This window comes from Pithys albifrons, chromosome 13 (genome assembly GCF_047495875.1).
Source record: "Pithys albifrons albifrons isolate INPA30051 chromosome 13, PitAlb_v1, whole genome shotgun sequence".
NCBI lineage: Eukaryota > Metazoa > Chordata > Aves > Passeriformes > Thamnophilidae > Pithys > Pithys albifrons.
In genome coordinates, this window is record NC_092470.1 from 8,867,044 (window position 1) to 8,885,679 (window position 18,636).

At 37.8% G+C, this 18,636-nt stretch overlaps 1 protein-coding gene across 1 annotated transcript in view; it reads right to left on the reverse strand.

The window, feature by feature from the left end:
• UNC13C (unc-13 homolog C) overlaps positions 1-18,636 on the reverse strand; it is a 121,763-nt gene that overhangs the window by 77,278 nt on the left and 25,849 nt on the right. Inside the window, exons 6-8 of the mRNA XM_071568541.1 lie at positions 14,083-14,302; positions 8,250-8,477; positions 6,188-6,329 (exon numbers count right to left, since the gene is read on the reverse strand). Coding sequence (XP_071424642.1) covers positions 6,188-6,329; positions 8,250-8,477; positions 14,083-14,302 — 590 coding nt within the window. The remainder of the gene's footprint in view (positions 1-6,187; positions 6,330-8,249; positions 8,478-14,082; positions 14,303-18,636) is intronic.

Consider the following 18,636-nt stretch of genomic DNA (forward strand, 5'->3'; position numbering starts at 1 on the left):
CAGCAAATTTTCATCTTCCGCAGTGTCTTGGTTTGACACTAGAATAAGAGTTCTTACTTGAATTCTATTTCAAGCACTATCACTGCTCAGTGATCTGTTTCAGTGTTTCCAGCATTAAAAGAGTAATACTCTAACTTATCTTCCAACTGGCACCCCTCATGGGTATTCTAAGAATTAATTAGTGGTGGTAATGGGCTTTGGAAGAATAAAGTGCTGTAAATGGTATTATTACTGTCAAGGCCAATCAGACACTAAAAATGGCATGCACAGCTCTTAGTCTGTAGCACTGCAGACACCATTCAGTATCACAGAAATGCTTGTGTCTGCCTGGATTCCAGATTTTAACTTTGCAGATATTTCTGATCATTAAAAGGCACGTTGTTCTGTGATTAGCCAAACTAATAAAGCCTAGTTCCCTTTTGTCTTACGAGCGGCTTCCCTGACATCTAACAACGAACCACCTATTGAATCTTCCCCCATAGTTGGGATTGTTATAAATTATCCCTTCATGAGAACTCCCTGGTGTCTGTTGTGGGGTGAACTCATCCTGAGGATACTGGTAGGATTCCATGTTTTTCTGACCACCTATTTTCAGAGAACATGACATACTATTAGGCAATCTCTGAATTTCTCCGGGTGAACACAAAATTCAAAAGCTGCTGGCAAAGACATGTAAAACACAGCAAGATACAGATGGATCAAATAAACATCTTTGCCTTAAGAACTTGGCTAAACCCAGAAACCATTTAGTTTTCCTGAAACGTAGCTCTGAGTTACTGCTTAACATTGCTAGAGTCCTGAATTGCATGTAGCCGGGCACCCAACAGAAATACCAGAGGATTTTGATAGCGGCATAGGGAGATCCATCACTGGGGAGATATTTACATGGCCCTCATCACCATACCTGTGCTTTTAGTAGAAATCTCATTCCTGCTTTGCTTCTCAGGGAGATGCTGTGTATAAAAAGTCATTGAATGGTACTTCAGAAAAAATACTGTATTTTTATTCTCCTGAGACATCAACAATTTCCCTCTGATGTATGCTTAGCTGATTAAGGAATATTTATTCAGATGGTCAGGATGACTGCACTTTTCCCTGATATCCTCAGCTGTCTCTTCCACATCCTTTTCTCCTTTAATCTGAGGTCAGTGAAACATGGTGAGACTTATCACAACCAATGTATTAATTCAAATATTCATCCTTGTGTCAAAACTTTAGCACTGAGTCAGCTCTGCTACATGTTGGTAACGTTCCAGTGCAAGGCCACAAAAATAGCATGGATTTGTGTTGCAAGAACTGAAGAGGGGAGGGACAAACATTTCTCCTGGCCTGCCCTGTGCAGTGTGACTGCAGGGGGATTCACTGTTAAAGTCCCAGAGTTGTCTCTGATGATTCTACTTACCTGCCCAGACTCCTAGAAATAGCACTATATAATGACATTCACATTGCTTTGGTCACTGGGAACATCTGTACAGAAGCCCTGGGTGGGATTCCTACTTCTGCTTACTCTGTCCAGGAAAATCAGCCCAGGGAATTGAAGGGTTGAGACAACATATGCTATTTTCAGTATTCCTGTTCTAGCCACTCCTCCTTATATGCTCAGCAAAAGTGCTCATGAAGGTGTGATACAGGAAGGTGAGAAGTGAGTTGTTCTTTAACACACTGAGAATGAAGATACTGAAAGCTCCTGAAAGATGGAAACGTTGCTGTATATTCATAGAACCAAAGTAGAAGAGAGAATTTAGTAATTTGCCAGCAATCTGGTGACACTACATTACTTCTGCATTTCCAAAATGCCACAGAGACACGAAATAATCCTCACAGAACATCTGCTTATTCTAATGGCTAGAGTAATAAAATTGTAATAATAAAGTATCTTTACAACAGTATTCCAATTAGTATTAGATGCACTGGCATGACCTGACTGTACACCTCCTCTAAGAGATCTGCACCCAATGTTAAAATGTCAGCTAAGTGATACTCTACAACTTTCAGTAAGTTCAAGAAGCCATTCAGTACTATTATCACCCTCATGTTCTTTAGTGCCATTACTGCAGGCCAGAACCAGGTCCAGAGCATTGCTATGAGGTCTGGCCACCCTGCTCTTACGTGTTCAGAGATAGTTCCACAGTCTCTCAGGGAATCTATTCCAAGACTTCGTAAGCTCAACTGTTGGCAAACTTTTTCTGAAGTTTGATCTAAACCTCACTAAATTGAATTTGTACCTATTAGTACTTCTTGTTCTACTATAACAGTAAGCATGGAAAACAGATTATTCCTTTCCTCTTTTCAGGAGGAAGGATGTGTTTAAAGACATCCTTACCTCCACTACTTGTCTCTTCTCTAGTCTGGAAAGTCCCAATTCTTTAGCAGTGTAGTCACAGGCCATGCTTTCTGATAAAGTAGAACGAGACTAATTTTGCCTTTTCTTGCATTAGTTTACTCTGTCATAACAAAAAGAGAGTTGTATGAAATTAGTCTGGCTTGACAGCAGTTTGAAAAAAATACTCAGACCAAATATGTTGTACTGTGAAACGGAAAAACATTATTGCTTAACAAACAATTTATCATTTGAATTGGTTCTAGAGGTTTTCTGCTCTCTTGATTTGGGCTGAGGCTGTGAAACACAGTTGCTTCAATTAGTAGAATGTCTCTCAATCTTCCTCCACAGTAGGATGCCTGAAATCAGTCAGATCAAATATTTTCAGGCACTGAAGGTAGCACTCTATATATATCCAATGAATCTATTCATCAGAGCCCATATGTTGGCCTCATTACAGCCACAATAGAAAGACTAAATAATGTAAAATAATTATCCAGTTACTTGAAAGACTTCTGTATTCTACGCTTGCACCTGAGGTGTTAATGAATGGTCAGAGCAAATGTGGCACCTGCAAAGTCAGCAATGCAACTGGAGATGTGTCCTTGCTAGACAGCACTGTCAGAAACACCAGGTTTCTCTATTTCAGCCATCAACTGTTGAAAATAGTCAAGAAAAGGATGAGAGTAGAGTTCTGTTATAGTGTAGAGATCTAAAGATTTCTACAAAGCTGAAAACCACACAGCCAACTTGCTGTGACTAAGAAGTGAAAATTCAGTCCTTTTTCCCGTATCAGATGCCACACTCAACAAGAAAGAAAAGGTGACAGATAGAGCTGCAGGACTCCTCCTTTGCTCAGGCAAAAAACTTCTCTTATCACTGATGTCTTGCTGAAAAAAATCCAAACTGCTCTGTTACCTCATTTCTAACAACACCACTAGAAAGGATCAAAGCCCTTAGCACCTGTATTACACTCATTAAAATGACCATCTGCTGCTCTGTTTACTTCTCTGCCTTCTGCACCAAGAAGTTCTACTTTAGTTATGGTTTATGAGTATCTCATGGTCAGTCAGTAGAGGGTCATGTTATATTTTGTTAGAAACATTCCCTCTGTGCTTACCATAAAATCATATGAGGTGATGTGTGACTAAGAACTAGAACACTGCCCTCACCCTCTCTGCTATGACAGCAAAGGCACAGTGGGGAGCCAATGTTTTTTCCAAGTCCTTGTTTTGGAACAGATGGGGAGATTTAAAAATGTATTTTGGTATTATGAGTAAATAAGAGATTGCAAAACTTTGAGACACATTTTATTTCTGCAATTTATTATTTAGGACTTATAATGATGACTAATGTTAGACTTTAAATAGGACTATCCAATATCACTAGTAGAGTCTACTTTAAATAATACTTCCTGTGTCGAAATAGTTATATTGATCTACTTTAGATTTAATCTTGTGGTTAAACATTTATAGTTTATTTAATACACTTTAGAAATTCTCATATACTTTCAATTGAAATGCAATGCATTAAATAAGTCAGGAAGATTATTTTAGAAAGCACAAGTGCTATGAAAATGATTGAAAATGAATTCAGTTCAATGCAGTTACTCAGGAGGTTCATGATATAGTAAGGTCTGGGGTTTTTTATAAATGTTAATGCTAGAGCAGCAGATGACAGTAATACTTAGTACTGGGAAAAAAACTACCCAGAATATTTTCAGGTTTCCAGGGATTTTACTGTAGCCCTGCTCACATCTTTGAGAAAATACATTTAAAACTTCCTAACAAATTTTCTGAACTGTTCATCCAACTTTTGGCACTATGCAACTCATATAATTAAAATGCAAGAAAGTAATTGATCTCCTAGCTTTGGTAACTCACAGTTATTCAACTGTTACTGGAGTAACACAAATAACTTGTAAAGCAAACACTCTCTGTATGGGGGAAGCCTCTAAAAAGTTTCTAGGTGTGTGTTTTCTCTGAATTAACTATTCATTTGTAATACAAGTGTTTGAATCTGTGAAAGGGTTGGGCACTCATCATTTGATATAGTTGGATTCCTCAGTGCCTTTTCCAGACAAATAGAAATGGCACCTTGGACCAAACCCCTTTGCAGCTCCTCACTGAATCAAGACCCTCCCCAGCAATGAGGCAGCAGTTGTGGTGAAAGCCCAGGGCAGTGCTCTGTGCCACAAGGGCAACCTCTCCAAGAGCACAACACTCGACTTCAAACACCTGAACCTTGACAGAAGGTGTTCCCATGGCTTATATAGACAGGAACAATGACAACTTATGCCTTCTTTATAGAAGGAAAGGAATATAGGAATAAACTAAACAATGCTCTGCCCTGAAGACAATTATTTTAAATTGTGGTGAGTGGCTATTTTGAAATTGCCTTTTGCACGCAGTGACCAAGTAGAGCTTCTGAATCTTAAATGTCTGCAGGATTCTGAGCTATTCTGTTACTCCTTCATAAATTCAGTATTGCTTTGAAAAATGGCACATCACTTTTATCATCATTGCTAGAGGCTTTCATCAAGTTGCATCAAATTCAGACCCAGTTTTGAATACCACTATTAGACATAATCACATAGACTTTTATAATAAGGTGATGCCAAAAGGTTAGGCTATTAAAATGTGTCAAAATGTTGCATATATTCTCAGTACAAAATCAAATAAAAATATTCTATTCTATTTAACAAACACTTAAGTTGTATATCCTTTATTGTTATAATTTCTTATTTTCAGAATTTATTGTCCTGGTGTTTTCACACAGCTCCCATCAAATACCTCCTAAACTTCATTTGATAGTACAGTGATAGGCACTTTCAGAGTAGAGTGAAACTTTTCTGAACAGTTTAAAAAAATCTGCCTACATGAATGTTTCTCTCACTTAAAAATTTCCAAAGAAAATCCAGGGTTTTTATTAGCTTTTCAGAATCCTTGACTGAGTCTGACAACAGTAGCTAAGTGCACTTCATCTGCTGAGACACAGAATAATCAAGTTGAAAAAAGAATAAATATTCAAATAGTTTTACTATGTGTAGAGGAACAGCACAGTAAACTACTGTCAAATTGGTCAAATTCTCAGTCAGGAGTGTGTTGCACCCTAAGACAGTATTTTCAGGAAAGGAACAGTATGTTACCTGTGAATTAGACTTTCCTGTACTCTAATATGCCTTTATAGGGGAAAAAAATCTAGGAACACTCTCAGAACTGGCATAAGGTCATACTCAAACCTTAGTCAACGTGTTACAAACTGAACATCTTTTCAGTCAGGGTTGAACTTCTGTGATGTTCTGACAGCAAACTATACCCTACTCATTCAGAAGCTGTGGCCAAAGAAAGGAGACAGCAGAATCACAACAAATGCTTCACATCAGACTTCTGGACAACACTCAGCCTCTAAAAGTATAGACATCACAAAGAGCCCCACTCAGAGCCTGAAGCACAGCAGTTACTGCAAAATTCCCAGTTCCACCCAGGAGAATCACAATGTCAAATAAAAATGTATTTACCCTGCATGGCCAATACCTGGCACGTGGGAAGGCATTTACAATGTCAATACTTGGTATGTAATGTTGAAGTCAGAAAACTTTATTTTAAGTTCCCTAAAACATTAAAATAAATAGACACCACCAACAGATCCCCCAAAGGACTTGATTATGAGCTCTATTACTACAAGATAAAGTCACACTAAACTTTGATGCTCTCTCCGTTCAGAATTTGTTAATTTACTCATGCTATGAATATGCATAGTACAGACAAAAATATTTTCAAAGTAAGTAATTATTTCACTTGGTAGCATTACATTAGCCACGTGTAAATTCAGCAAGCAAGAAACAAAAATACTTTCTAAACTTACAAATAGAATTTTTCATCCCATACTGGATTCAAGTTTCCAAAAATCGTTTTTGTTCTCCGCTTGTTTTTGCCAACTTGCACAGTAACATATGGGTCACTTGAGCCAGTTTTGTCCTTAGCCTGTAAGCCCTGAGCACAAAGAACTGCAACAAAAGGAGAGAAATGTGCTTTAGCCCTCACAACCTTCATTACCATGAAATAAATTAGAGTGACAACAGCAACAGGAAACAAAGCCTTGAAAGTGAGGGTGACTGAAACAAAGGTTCCTGGTTTATTTTCCCAGTGTCTGTAACTCCAGAGCCTGGCAAGGCTTGTCTAACTACCCTTCTGGACTGTAGAAAATTTTAAAATTTAGTTGCATAGAGTAATAAATGTAAAATTTCACTGCCAAGTGCAAAACAAATACTTTTGATGCATAATTCAAATATTCTTCTCAAACTGTGGTTTGATCAGCATGGCAAATAATATAATGTTGGTGTATAACTTGGCTTGAGTCTAATAATTCCCTAAAACTGTCCCCAACTCCCAAAAACTATTTCCAAAATTTCTCCAAAGATCCAAACTAATGTTTACAAAGTAAAACTTCCAACATGAAAATATCTGCCCTTATGAATTATGAAACAAAACATGAGGGCCATGGCTATGATTTGTCATTTGTTCTCCTCATGTGAGAAATGAACTATGAGGATTTTCAGAATACTTTCTATGCTATTAAGGGAGGGTGACATTTCAGATCAATTATCACTAAGTGTTTATGTATTTGCTATTCTTTCTGACAGTTCATGTGGGTGTATAGTTAATGGGTATGAATTTAGTGTCAAATATAAATCCACACAATTTGACCATAATTCATAAAAATGGAAACCTCGGGAGAAAGCAAAACTGCCAAAGAGCAACCTACCAAAGCCAGAGAGCTGCTGCTAAAACACTTACTTTGCCTCCTACCCTCAGCAGAGCTTGGTTTTGTTATTTTGCACATATTATTTAAAGCATCTCAGTGGTAACATTTAGTTAACATTCTCTAATATCAGTCATTAAGGATAATGAAGCTCCCTTGGTGTGCTCAGGAAAAGGATTACATAAAAATGGCATCTTCTTGCTCAGCAGATCAGCTCCTGTGTGGGTTCAGTCCTATGTTCTTACTTCAGTGAAAAAAGTGAGATTCTCTTGCTCTTTTAAACATCCAATTTCTGAAAAGACTAACTCTTAGGAATGAACTAGCATATTTTGTCTTCCCCATTCAGTCTAAATCCATAGGGAAATTCCTAGAAGGCAAGGAAGTATCCCTCTGCTATTTATGCAGGAGAATTAAAGGACAGCGCAAAAAAGCCTTCTAGGATTGTGAAATTGTATATATTTTACTGGCCTGAACACAAGACAGCCTTCAGTATCATTCAGAGGCACAACTAAAAGCAAATGTATGAATTGAATCTGTCCTCAGTGCCTGGGTGCAGTCCCGAATTCAACAATTATTCCTCCGAGTTTCATGCACTGTCCCCTCAACCTTCAGCAGAGGAAAACACTCCCTTTTTGCTGGGAGTGTTCTGACAAACATCAGAGTCAGAGGACCTGGAAATCATCGTGAGCACCCAGGCTAATGCAATTGGAAACCATCAGAGCATGTTCTGGGTGTGCAGCATCAGCACCACTAAACTGAACACGCCCTTAGTTAAGCTGCATGAATGAATGATGAGTTTCAAACCATTGGGGTCTGGAATTGCAAGCTCATGTGTTTTTAGTCACTCAAAACCTTTTTGTGTGAATTTTTACTCTTGCAGTTGGTGGCAAAAAGCTCATCATTTACACAGGAGATACTGGCAGGAGGTAGAAGAGATGCAACAAGATCATTTATTCATGCTCCTACCTAGAGTAGTAGAATATAAAGTAGTTTTGCAACAGCTGTAACTCAAAACTCTTGCAGTTAGTATGTCATAAATTTGAGTGTTTGCTGATGCACTAAGTGTGCAACTGAACACACAGGTCCAGCTCTACTTATAATAAATCTTATTCCTGAACCAGGAGATGACTAGGAAAGAAAGAGCTCTGAGAACAAATAAAATTACCTGTGATGGTTATTTTTGCTGACCATTTGGATGTTCCATCCAAAACACTTTGTTTTGCTGCTTTTGTATATTGTGCAAAATCTTCTTTGGAAATATTAAACATTTCCTGGATCACTTCAAACACCTCTGGTCTATTTTTCTCTCTAATCTTCATTCTTTCCTTCATAGCACTAATAATATTCTGTGTTTTGTCTTCTGCACCATGTTTGGAACTTTTCTCAGCTGCTCCTGAAATGAGAGAAAAGGTCACAATTGTTATTAAAAAGTTAACTTAGTTCTTTTTTTGCCTCTGGAGTCTCCAGCCATCTCGTGTGTCAGGCCTGTGCTACAAAACAAGTCTGGGAAACCAAGAAAATACTCAGGTAATTTGTCTGGAACATCAAAACCACTACAGATTTTATTGGTTTAATTAGAAAAAAGATTAAAAGGAGACTAAGTTGTTGCAGATTTTATTCACAGTTCTTTGCAGAAGTGCTCTGCAGAAAGTTCTCTCTCTAACAATTCTAAGTGACCTCAGAGCCCCTTTAAAAACTAAAGTGAAGTTCACCTTATAAATTGTCCTTTGTCTGTCAGAAGAGAGTTTCTGATCAATGTCTCTACAATACCAAAATGTACTCTTGAAAAAACCCAAATATTGATCTTGCAGTTGGGTGTGAGGACAGAAACATCAGACTTCTATGATCCAAATAGTATTACAAATATAGGAAGCAAAAATTTAAATTCCTGCAGTGCTAAACAGGCTATTTCAACTCTTGACGAGACTTACATGTAAAGCAAGATGAAGGAACACTAAAAATTTTATAATCAACGACACACTGCCACTTGCTACAGGCATTGCTGGATTTTGTCTCATGTTGTGAAACACCACTCAAAGGCTTGTGGCACTGAGTGTCACAATCATCATCATCATCATAATCATCAGTGGAAACATGATCCAACTAACCATCCTCAGTCCCTGGGAGGAAGTATTGCTCCCATTAAAGGGATAGTAAAATTAAGACAAAATTATGTTGAACAATTTGCTATGAAAGTAGAATACAGATATTTCAATACTGAAGAATAGGAGAGTTCCTTCTGCACAATACCATCAACCCCCAGTATGTTCCTTTCAAGGAGTTTTTTGTTGAGGCACTCTCAGCTTGCAATGACTAAAGAAAACAATTATCAACACATCCACCGAACTAGAAAGGATCATCTTTCAGCAAAAAAATTCAGTGAAATCTTACAAAACAAATGTTTCCTGCTTTGTTTTCTTCATTTCTCAATGTGCCTGAAGGTCTCTTAGCACATCAGAGGAAAAGGGACATCTATATATAGAAAGAGACACAGGAAAGTGTGAAGGCATAATGTCATAAGATTGGAAAAGTGTGGGATGAGATACCAGATATCAGTGATCCCAGAGTGTCAAAAGGCTGAATTATATGCCTTTCTCAAGGTGTTTTCTGTGGCTAATAAATCTTGACGAATCTTGAAAATCTCTTGGTCAGAGTACTTAAATTTTTTGAATACAGAAGACCAAAGTCCTAGTGATTAAAGATTTTCCAGACTGAAAAATTAGGAGTTAGTAGAAATAGAATTAAATGCTCCCACTAAATTAAATACCAGACAAAGAATTCTTCAGTGATTTTACCACAAAAGAAATGATGGCTGATCTACCTGGAAAGTGTGACAGTTCATTCTTGGAAGATGCAGGAAGGAACATTTTTCATTTTCTCTTTTTTTCTGTCCTTCCTTAAAAAGTACAAATGCAACATCATAACTGAATGACAAACTGTGGACACAATACCAATGCAATAACATATTCCTACTAAAAACCTTGCTGATTTTCGAGACAGTACAGAGTAAATTGAAATAGGTGTTAAAATGCAACTTCCTCTAAGTAAACAGCCATCTATTTATATGAAATTATTTATTGCAACTAATTTTACACCCTCTACTGCTGACAGTCTATCAGCAACTCTTTTCATGCAGTATTGATCAAATTAATTGAGACAATATCGTAACTCACAATGCACAGGAAGTTAACAAGCCCCTTTTACCCCAGGGACTGATACAAACTCAACAAGATTGAAATCAATTCTAATTTAATACTGCACCCAGTACTAGAAAGGCATATCTTGTTGAAGATGAGTGGTCTAATGAAAGTACTACTGATTTTTTTTAAACCTAATTTAGAACAAGGTTAGATATTGACCTTAAAGAGCTTGAGATTTGAATTCATTTCCACAGTCTGCATTAGCAATCATTACATATAAAAAAAGAAAACCACAGAATCTTGGAGGCCAATACATGCTAGTGATTATGAGATGACCAAAAGAATGACTGTGATAAAAATAACTGCATTTCACTTTATGATACTGTAAGCATCAGCTCTCTCAGTAACTGAGATTTAACCAATTGGTCAATTCACTTTTTCAAAGGAAAACAAAGTACACGAACTTCATTTTCAAAGTAGTATAATATTCAAACCCACTGAACAATTAATCTCTTTCAAAAAATATGACAGGATGCTCAAAAACATTTACCTGCTAATGAGGAGAGTGAGATCCCTTAGGTGTGTTAAATATTTTATCTGCAATTTGCCTTCTAGAGGTTTGCTCTTTTAAGACTCAGTGATTCAATGTTTTCAAACTGTTCACATCACAGAAAACTACCAATCCTATTTCTGTTTTGCAGACTCTCTCTCTCATTTATATATCTGTAAAAATTCTTCAAACATGGTGCTCTGAAACACTTTTTGTGGGTTTTTTTGGGTTAGTGATGTGGGCCAGGGAACCTCTGGGCTGTTTTTCTTCAGTAAGTGAAAAGGAAGATAAAAGGGACACCTTGACTCTTGTGTGTCTTTTGTGGCTTTTCAGATTTAGCCAGGAGTCATTTATTTCAGGGATGGATATATCTCTCATGTCACCTGCATGGTTGTGACATCCTGAAGAACAGCTCAGCTTTTCCAAAGTTCCCAGAGGATTATTGTCTGGACAGTTGGAGGGGTGAAACAGGAAGAGGCATCAGCAGCGTGTAAATACGGGAAGGGGTTTCACCCCACAGGGAAAGGATCACTAATTCTGAGTGGTAATAACAGCTCAGGCCCTTATCAAAGATCAAGAAAACAGAAATACAAAGGTGTTACACTTGGGCCTAGCTGGCTTAAATGTTGTTTTCCAGTGTGTGCAGTGACAAAAGACTTCATTACTTTTAAGAAGCCTCACAAAGAGCATCTCTAAGCATTCTCTATTATGAAGATCGTGAGAAACTTGTAACCCTGATGTTGTCAGGGACATGATCTTGGATCTTGTTTTTCTCACTTTGCTTTTATTACTGAGCAGAAACAACTTTGGTAACAATTCCAGTTTGAACTGTGACTCTTTCAAACAGCAGAAATAGATTTAAACGTCATACTTTATGTATTATCTTCTAAAGACATCTGAGGAAGCTTTCATTTTCCACTCTGCAAACTTGTGCAGGGATGAAAAGACACAAAATTAACTACTATTTTCTCTGCATCAAAATCCTAGAGGTCAGATCTAAATAGTTGTTCAAACAGGGGTTATGAGGTATCTCTTAGGAATGCACCACTGATCTGTGCTGTGCTGGTAGAATGCACTACAGGACAGAGGGTCCATTAGACAGGAATAAATGTTCTTCCCATATGAGAGTTCCAACAGAGTAAACCTCCCAAGTCGCTCCAGCGTAATTCCAAAGGAGACTGAATGCCATGCAGTAACCAGGCTGGGAAATCTGGTGGAATAGAGGAGGGTTTCCACATGTTTGGTGAGATGAGAACCACTCAATTAGCAGTAACAGAAAAATTCCTCCCAACAGAAAGACATGATTACCGTGCTCATAATCATCTGATCTTTGCAATACTTCATAACACTACTGCTAAAACAAAAGATCTTGCATACATTTCACTCATATAGCAAACCAATCTTGATTTCAATTAAAAATATTTCTGAAACAAAGCATTAGGACATATGTTATTCTGTTAAATCCTCCCAAATAAAATGTCCCCTTCTGATGGAGCAAGTTTCAGCTGTGCTTTATTTCTAGACCATTATGTCTGTAATTATGTGAGGGAATTCCCACAACTCTCTACAGAACACTTGACAATTATCTCTCTGTCACAGAATACCATCAGATTTTTCAGGGAGCACCCAAAGTGAGCCCTGGCACAGTGGCTCCACATCCCAGCAATAGCCCTGTTCCTGAAGGATGTGTAGAAAGCAAGGTTCATTTAGCCCCAATGTGGTCCATAAGGATTTGGTTTGTGGCACTCCTACAAGATTAATCCCACATTACATTTTGAGAATATCAGTATCAATTCAGTGCCCCTCTTCCATATTTTCTTCCCCCTGTACATAAATAGCACAAAAAAAGATAAGATGCAAAAGGGAAGAGATTAAATTTAGGAAAACTATTTCTATTTTCTACTTCCTCCTTCAAGTTGGCAAGTGACTTGCACATGTCCTGTTGCCAGCAGAAGTAGAAGCTGACCACTCTTAACTCACTTGTGTGTTTGTAAATCCAGGTAATATAAACCAAGCAATTCCCAGCAGAAATAGAGAGTCAAATGACTACTCAAAACAGAGAAATCAATGGGCTGATCTGCAATTACTTATTACCTTTAGCCAGTCTTAAAACATACTCAGAATGAAATGAGACAATTAGTCAATAAGAGTGAACAGGAACTGACATTCTAAAAACAAACCTCTTATTACTGTCCCAGTAACAGAGCTATTTACACTTAATTGAAGAAGCTACTCACAACTATCATCTTAATACACTTTTGAATATTGACCACCAACAATCTTATTAATGCTGTAGAAGCTACTTCTATAACAGTAGATTTTCAAAGCAAACACTCTTTTCTCACTTGAGAAACTGTCTCAAAGGCGCAGCTGTCAAGCACAGCCCAGTTTCAGCCATAGTGCAGAATCACAATTAAGCACAGTTAAGCAGTTTGATTTAGAAACTTATCAGTGGTTTGTGCTCCATGGGGTCAGTTGCTCTGGGAAATTTTGATTAGTTCCTGAACAGTACGAAACTTTGAGAATCCATCCCTTGTGACAGCTCCTCACAGAGAGAACACAGTGGGAAGAAGGAAGACCTGAATGAAATATCTGTGTACTTTTCCTACATGTAGAAGATTAGGAACATATCAACAGTGAACAGTGTGGAATAATTCCAGAATTATAAGAGTGCCTTCCATTCCAAAATCAGAATATCAGAAAATTTGCAGGTCTTGATTTTCTATGGTTTAGAATCTTGTATAATAATTGTGTTGGGATTTAAGTATGGTTTAAATGCACCTGGAATATTCATGAAGGAGAATGCATGGTGGTTGTGATCAACTTGGTCAAAAAAAAAGTGAAGAAAAAGGTTATTTTGCCTCAATTCTAGTCCCAAAGTACTTCCTGACTAAATTTTTCTTTCTCTTACACCTACATGAATTGATATTCTGAAAGGCAAGGTCCTGCTTACTGTTTAATATTTTTGCCTACTATGTAGCACATCAATATGATTAGAATGAGTATCAGTAAAGTTTTTTTAATCTTTCCCATTCTTTAGGCTTACGCAGCAGAAAGTAAATAATTCTCTGATGTTACCAGGCATTATTTTGTAACTGACCAGCAATATTTAGCACATTTCAAGGTCAAAAGCAAAATTAACAGTAGCTATTTCATAAAGTTTCTGGGTACCTTCTCACTGATGAACATCAACACACCTTCACTGATTTTGGGTGATCTGATCCTTCTTTTCAGGATATATGGGAGTGTACACACAGAGGCAAAAGCTGTGAAGTATTGCAATGCTTTAGTTGTCAAGAAATACTCACTCTGCAAACAATCAGCATTCAGGAGGTCTTGGCACTTCTCATGGCATTTGACTCCACACTCAGAGCATCTCATGCCTTGTCGGGCTATACCCCAAAGTAGACCTTCACATTCATAACAGTATGTGGGAGTTGTGGCTGTCCAAATTTCGAAATTATGAGGTGTAGTTGAAGATATTGGATAGATCAGAGCCTGCAATGTCTTCTTGAAGACATGTATTTTCTGTTGAGAAAAAAAAAATAATTCAAGACTTTGGCTGAACTACTGTTTAGTACTGAACTGTGTCTAAATCATATGTCATTTACATTTACAATGTTACAAAATATCAGACTACACGTAGGAGTATGAAATAATTTGCAAAACACTGATTAATGCATTTTGCCTTACACTTTGAAGACAAAAGAATCCTGGATAACTGCTTGTCTGCAGAAACAGCAGAGTTAAGCTGGAACCAAGTTAGTCAATTAACACAAAGCCTTATGTATTTTTTTTATATTTTTAGGCAGAAATGAGAAAATGCATCAGCATTACACTCACTGGTGCATTTTAAGGAGCTACCTAACATTACTTCTGAATATTTAAATACTTCTTACAGGAACTCAGACATACTGCACAAAATGTACTTTGTTTATGTACAGTGCTATAATTTAATACGTAGTATCTATATAATCTCATCATATAAAAGTGGGCCAATGTTAGGGCTCCATTTTATCTGTATTCCTGTAACTGCATATTCATTACATCCCTTTTAAGCAGCGAGTTGCTTTGTACCTATAAATAAGAATCATCCACACTCTCAAAACCCCACATCCATTTCTTGGGCTGTTTTGGCTTCAGTGTCATGGCCAGTTCTCCAAGAACAGTTATTGGCTGCTGGCTGATTAGTACTGGAACAACATTAATCTCAGCTCCTTAGTGCTTAATAAGATTAAAACAAAGCAGTCTCTGAAGTTTTGTATATGAAACATAAACTTATATGGCCACAATGGTCTGGTTTCTTTACCTGAGCCTTGTTTTCAGGCTCCCAGATCTCCTATGTCCTGGTGATTTAATGGGAATACAAAAAGTTCAGCAGCCTGTAGGCAGTACTTGGCACCACACAAAAATATGATCTTATGTGGTCTGTGGAGATTTTTGGGGTTGTGTGTTCACTAAACTCACACATGAGTGCTGTCAATGCGTTAGAAGTTCTAGATCTGTACCCTTATAATGAATGTTTCTTTTAGAAAGAAGGAACCATACGAGAAGGTGGCACAGTGGGATATTTCTGAAAGTCTGTCCTACCATGTCTTGCTCTGGTGTGGATACAACATGAGGCAGCTCTAATGCTGCCTATACAGCCATGGCAAACGGGGAACATTTTGGAATTTGTGGTTTGTCCATTTGTACTTCAACATCACTGTCACAGTTCTGATAGTGGAAGCAAACCAAACATTCCATCAAGCATTTGTTAACACTCCCTTAGTTTAATACTCAGCTGTGGTAAGTGTATACCAAATGCAAGATATTAGGCTGTCTTGGTTTTATGCATCTTTGCTCAAGACATATGAGATATTCTGCTAACGATAAATTGCCTGATAAAAATATTTTTATGTGCATATCTGCAAAATGTTGCACAATCAGTCGCCAATTAAAGGACTTTTGCTACCATGGGAAAACCATTGCCTTGCAGCAATAAATCTACTGAACTATTGGTTCAAACACTTAAAAATAGTAAACCCAAATGTTAAGTAGCTTAGGATGCAAGAGCTCTCATTGAAAGTCATAGTTAACATGCTAAAAACAACACCCATCCTGTAAGGCCTAACCAAATATATACATGCACAGACAGTTCATGGCCATTTGATCCCAGCACTTCTGAGAACACTGCACACCTGAAATAAGAAAAAACCTGAGACAGCAGAAAAAACTAAAACAAATACTGAGTTGCTCTCCAGGGTGTTTTTCCTGGCCTATCCTAATAGCTTCCCTGCAAGCAAGCCAAGGTCTGCTCTGGTTTGATTTGACAGACCCGAGGGAGGACTGGGACAGTCATGGCCACCTAACTGTGTAGAATTCATCTTTGTACACTTCTCCACCTTCTGCCCCTCATGTCACAACTGTAGCAGCTACATGCGTCAGAAAGTCAACTTTAAAACAACCTGAAGTGAATTTATGCAGCTTGCTGAGGAATCCTGTTTCTCAAAACCCACCAGGTACTTGAAGATTGCTTTGCAGATTACACTCTCCCACTCCTGAACTCCAATGCCTCATACAAATCCTGTCCTTTCATCCTGTTCAGCTTCACTGTTTTTTTTCACATTATGAATCATTTTAGAATTTTGTCAGTAACTTTCATCTTTTTCTGAAATGTCAGTAAGTAATGAAATGGCAGAGCTCAATAAGCCTTGAAATAAACATTTGAGGGTAAATAAAATTTTCAGCTGAAAGACACAATTTGTAGATTGGTTTTGCTGTTGAACATGTTCTTTCCCTTGTTGTTAATAAAGCAAATTGCAAAGGAGAATTTTATTTATCTTGCTGTCTAGAGGCTTTCATTCCTATTACTCTTCTCTGTTTAAATGTTTCTGTTATATGAATTCACTGAGCTCTGGCCATGGAAACATTTTAGCACTGTTAGTATAAAAGAATTATCTAGTTATCTCCTTATCCTCTGAAGTGAAGTTTATTTCTGTCAGATACTACTTGAGATACTTTTCAATGCCATCCATGTATTATTTTCCACAGACTTGCAACTCTCTTTGTTCAGCACAGCAATTAAATGAATGCCCAACTGAAAGCATATGTTTAAGTATCACACTGCTTAAAATGTCTTTGCTCTGTGCCTGAGAACTCACACTCACTGTGTCACAAAGGCCACTGTGACAGGACAGCAGTGTCAGATGGCAAAGCTCAAAGCCCTTATCTTAGGTTTTAACTTTTTGAGCAAGTGGCATTTGATTTTTGATAAAAGGCATTAGTTCTAAGAGTTTCCATACTGCATCTAATCAGTCAAATAACCTGCTCCCACCAGAGTCACTAATACTCCCTCCAGAAAAAGCTGAGGGAGGGTAAAAACCAGAAAAGCCTTAATCAGAGGAGTAACTTGCCCAACAGGCAGTTAAATGCCTCCCTGACATCCGATCCTGTTAGATCTTGGAAGCTAAGCAGGGTCAGCCCTGGATTAGTACTTGGATGGGAGACCTCCTGGGAAATTCCGGGTGCTGTAGGTTCTAGTCCTGAGGACTTCACTGGCACTGTCCAAGCTCGCTCGGCCGTGGCAGATGAACCTCAGGACTTAAACGGTGGGGCCAGTTCTGCGCACGCTGAGCCTCACCTAAAATCCACTGCGCAGGCTGGAAGGGCACACCCACGTGGGGACAGCCCTTCCCAAATCTTCGTTCGCGAAGATGAGCCACACACACACAACTTGCCCAAAGAGGACTTTTCCCCTTAACTCTCCTCAGTGACTGCATTTCTTCATCTGCATTTCACATCTTCATTTTGTGGAGAGTATCTGGAGTTCTTTTATGCCTGAAAATATCTGTCCTTTTTGTTTTAAAATCTTGCTCTACTCAGTTTAAGTTCTGCTGGCTATTTAGAGAGCAATCACTGTTTTAAATACCTGGCCAGTGGCTTTACTGGCTGCACCATTCCATTTATCTGTGAGGGAGTACTCACTACCCTTTAGTTTATTAAGTGAGGGCTGGTTCACTAAAGAATAAGACAGGCTTCTCTTATTCACCTCTTCTCTAAATTAGCTTTTTACATTTTCTCATCAAATGGACTTTTAGGTATCTAAATTATATTTGCTCTTTGCCTTTGGACTTACACTTTTAAAAATTTCTTAAGAAAAATCTATTTCTGGTGCAGAGTTTCTCACATGGCATGGTTCAAAGAGAGGCCAAACATTTTAAGGGCACAAAAATACATTGAAATTACTTTTTCATCTCTCCTGAATCACAGTTCAATAGTTTCTCCTGGCTGACAGCAAGTCTTGGAGAAATGCTTAACACTGGGCTGGCTGTCCACTGAGATTTGCTGCCTTCCTTTTATCCTCCTGAACAGTACCACTTGAGCAAGAATCTATAAGTGCAGTTCAAATTATTATTTCTTGTCCTGCATTTGCTGGCAATAAATATTATCTCCAGAATGTGCAATTTTAGCCCACAAAAGGCAGAGTCTGGTAGTTCTTGCAGGAAGGGAGGCATGTAAAAGAATAGTTGCATATTTATTTATCGGCAAAAAAAGTAATAATACATATGTAGTTTTGTTTGTTAGTAAACATCTTTTAGTAAAGCATATGGAGTATATCTCAAGGTCTTAACTGAACTGCAGTATTTTTGTAGAGACACTAACACAGATGAAAAAAATTCTTTATTTTGCACCACTTGCATGGCATAAGTTTTTCTCTATAATTTTCCCTCAACCTTGAATTTCTTCTTAAGATTCCATAGTTCTTAATTCTATCAACCTTTGTTGTTATTTTGAGGTAGAAGAATAAAATAACACTTTCTCCTACTGCAAGAACATTTCAAACAGCAGCTGTTTTCCACCTCAGCAATCTATCCCCGATC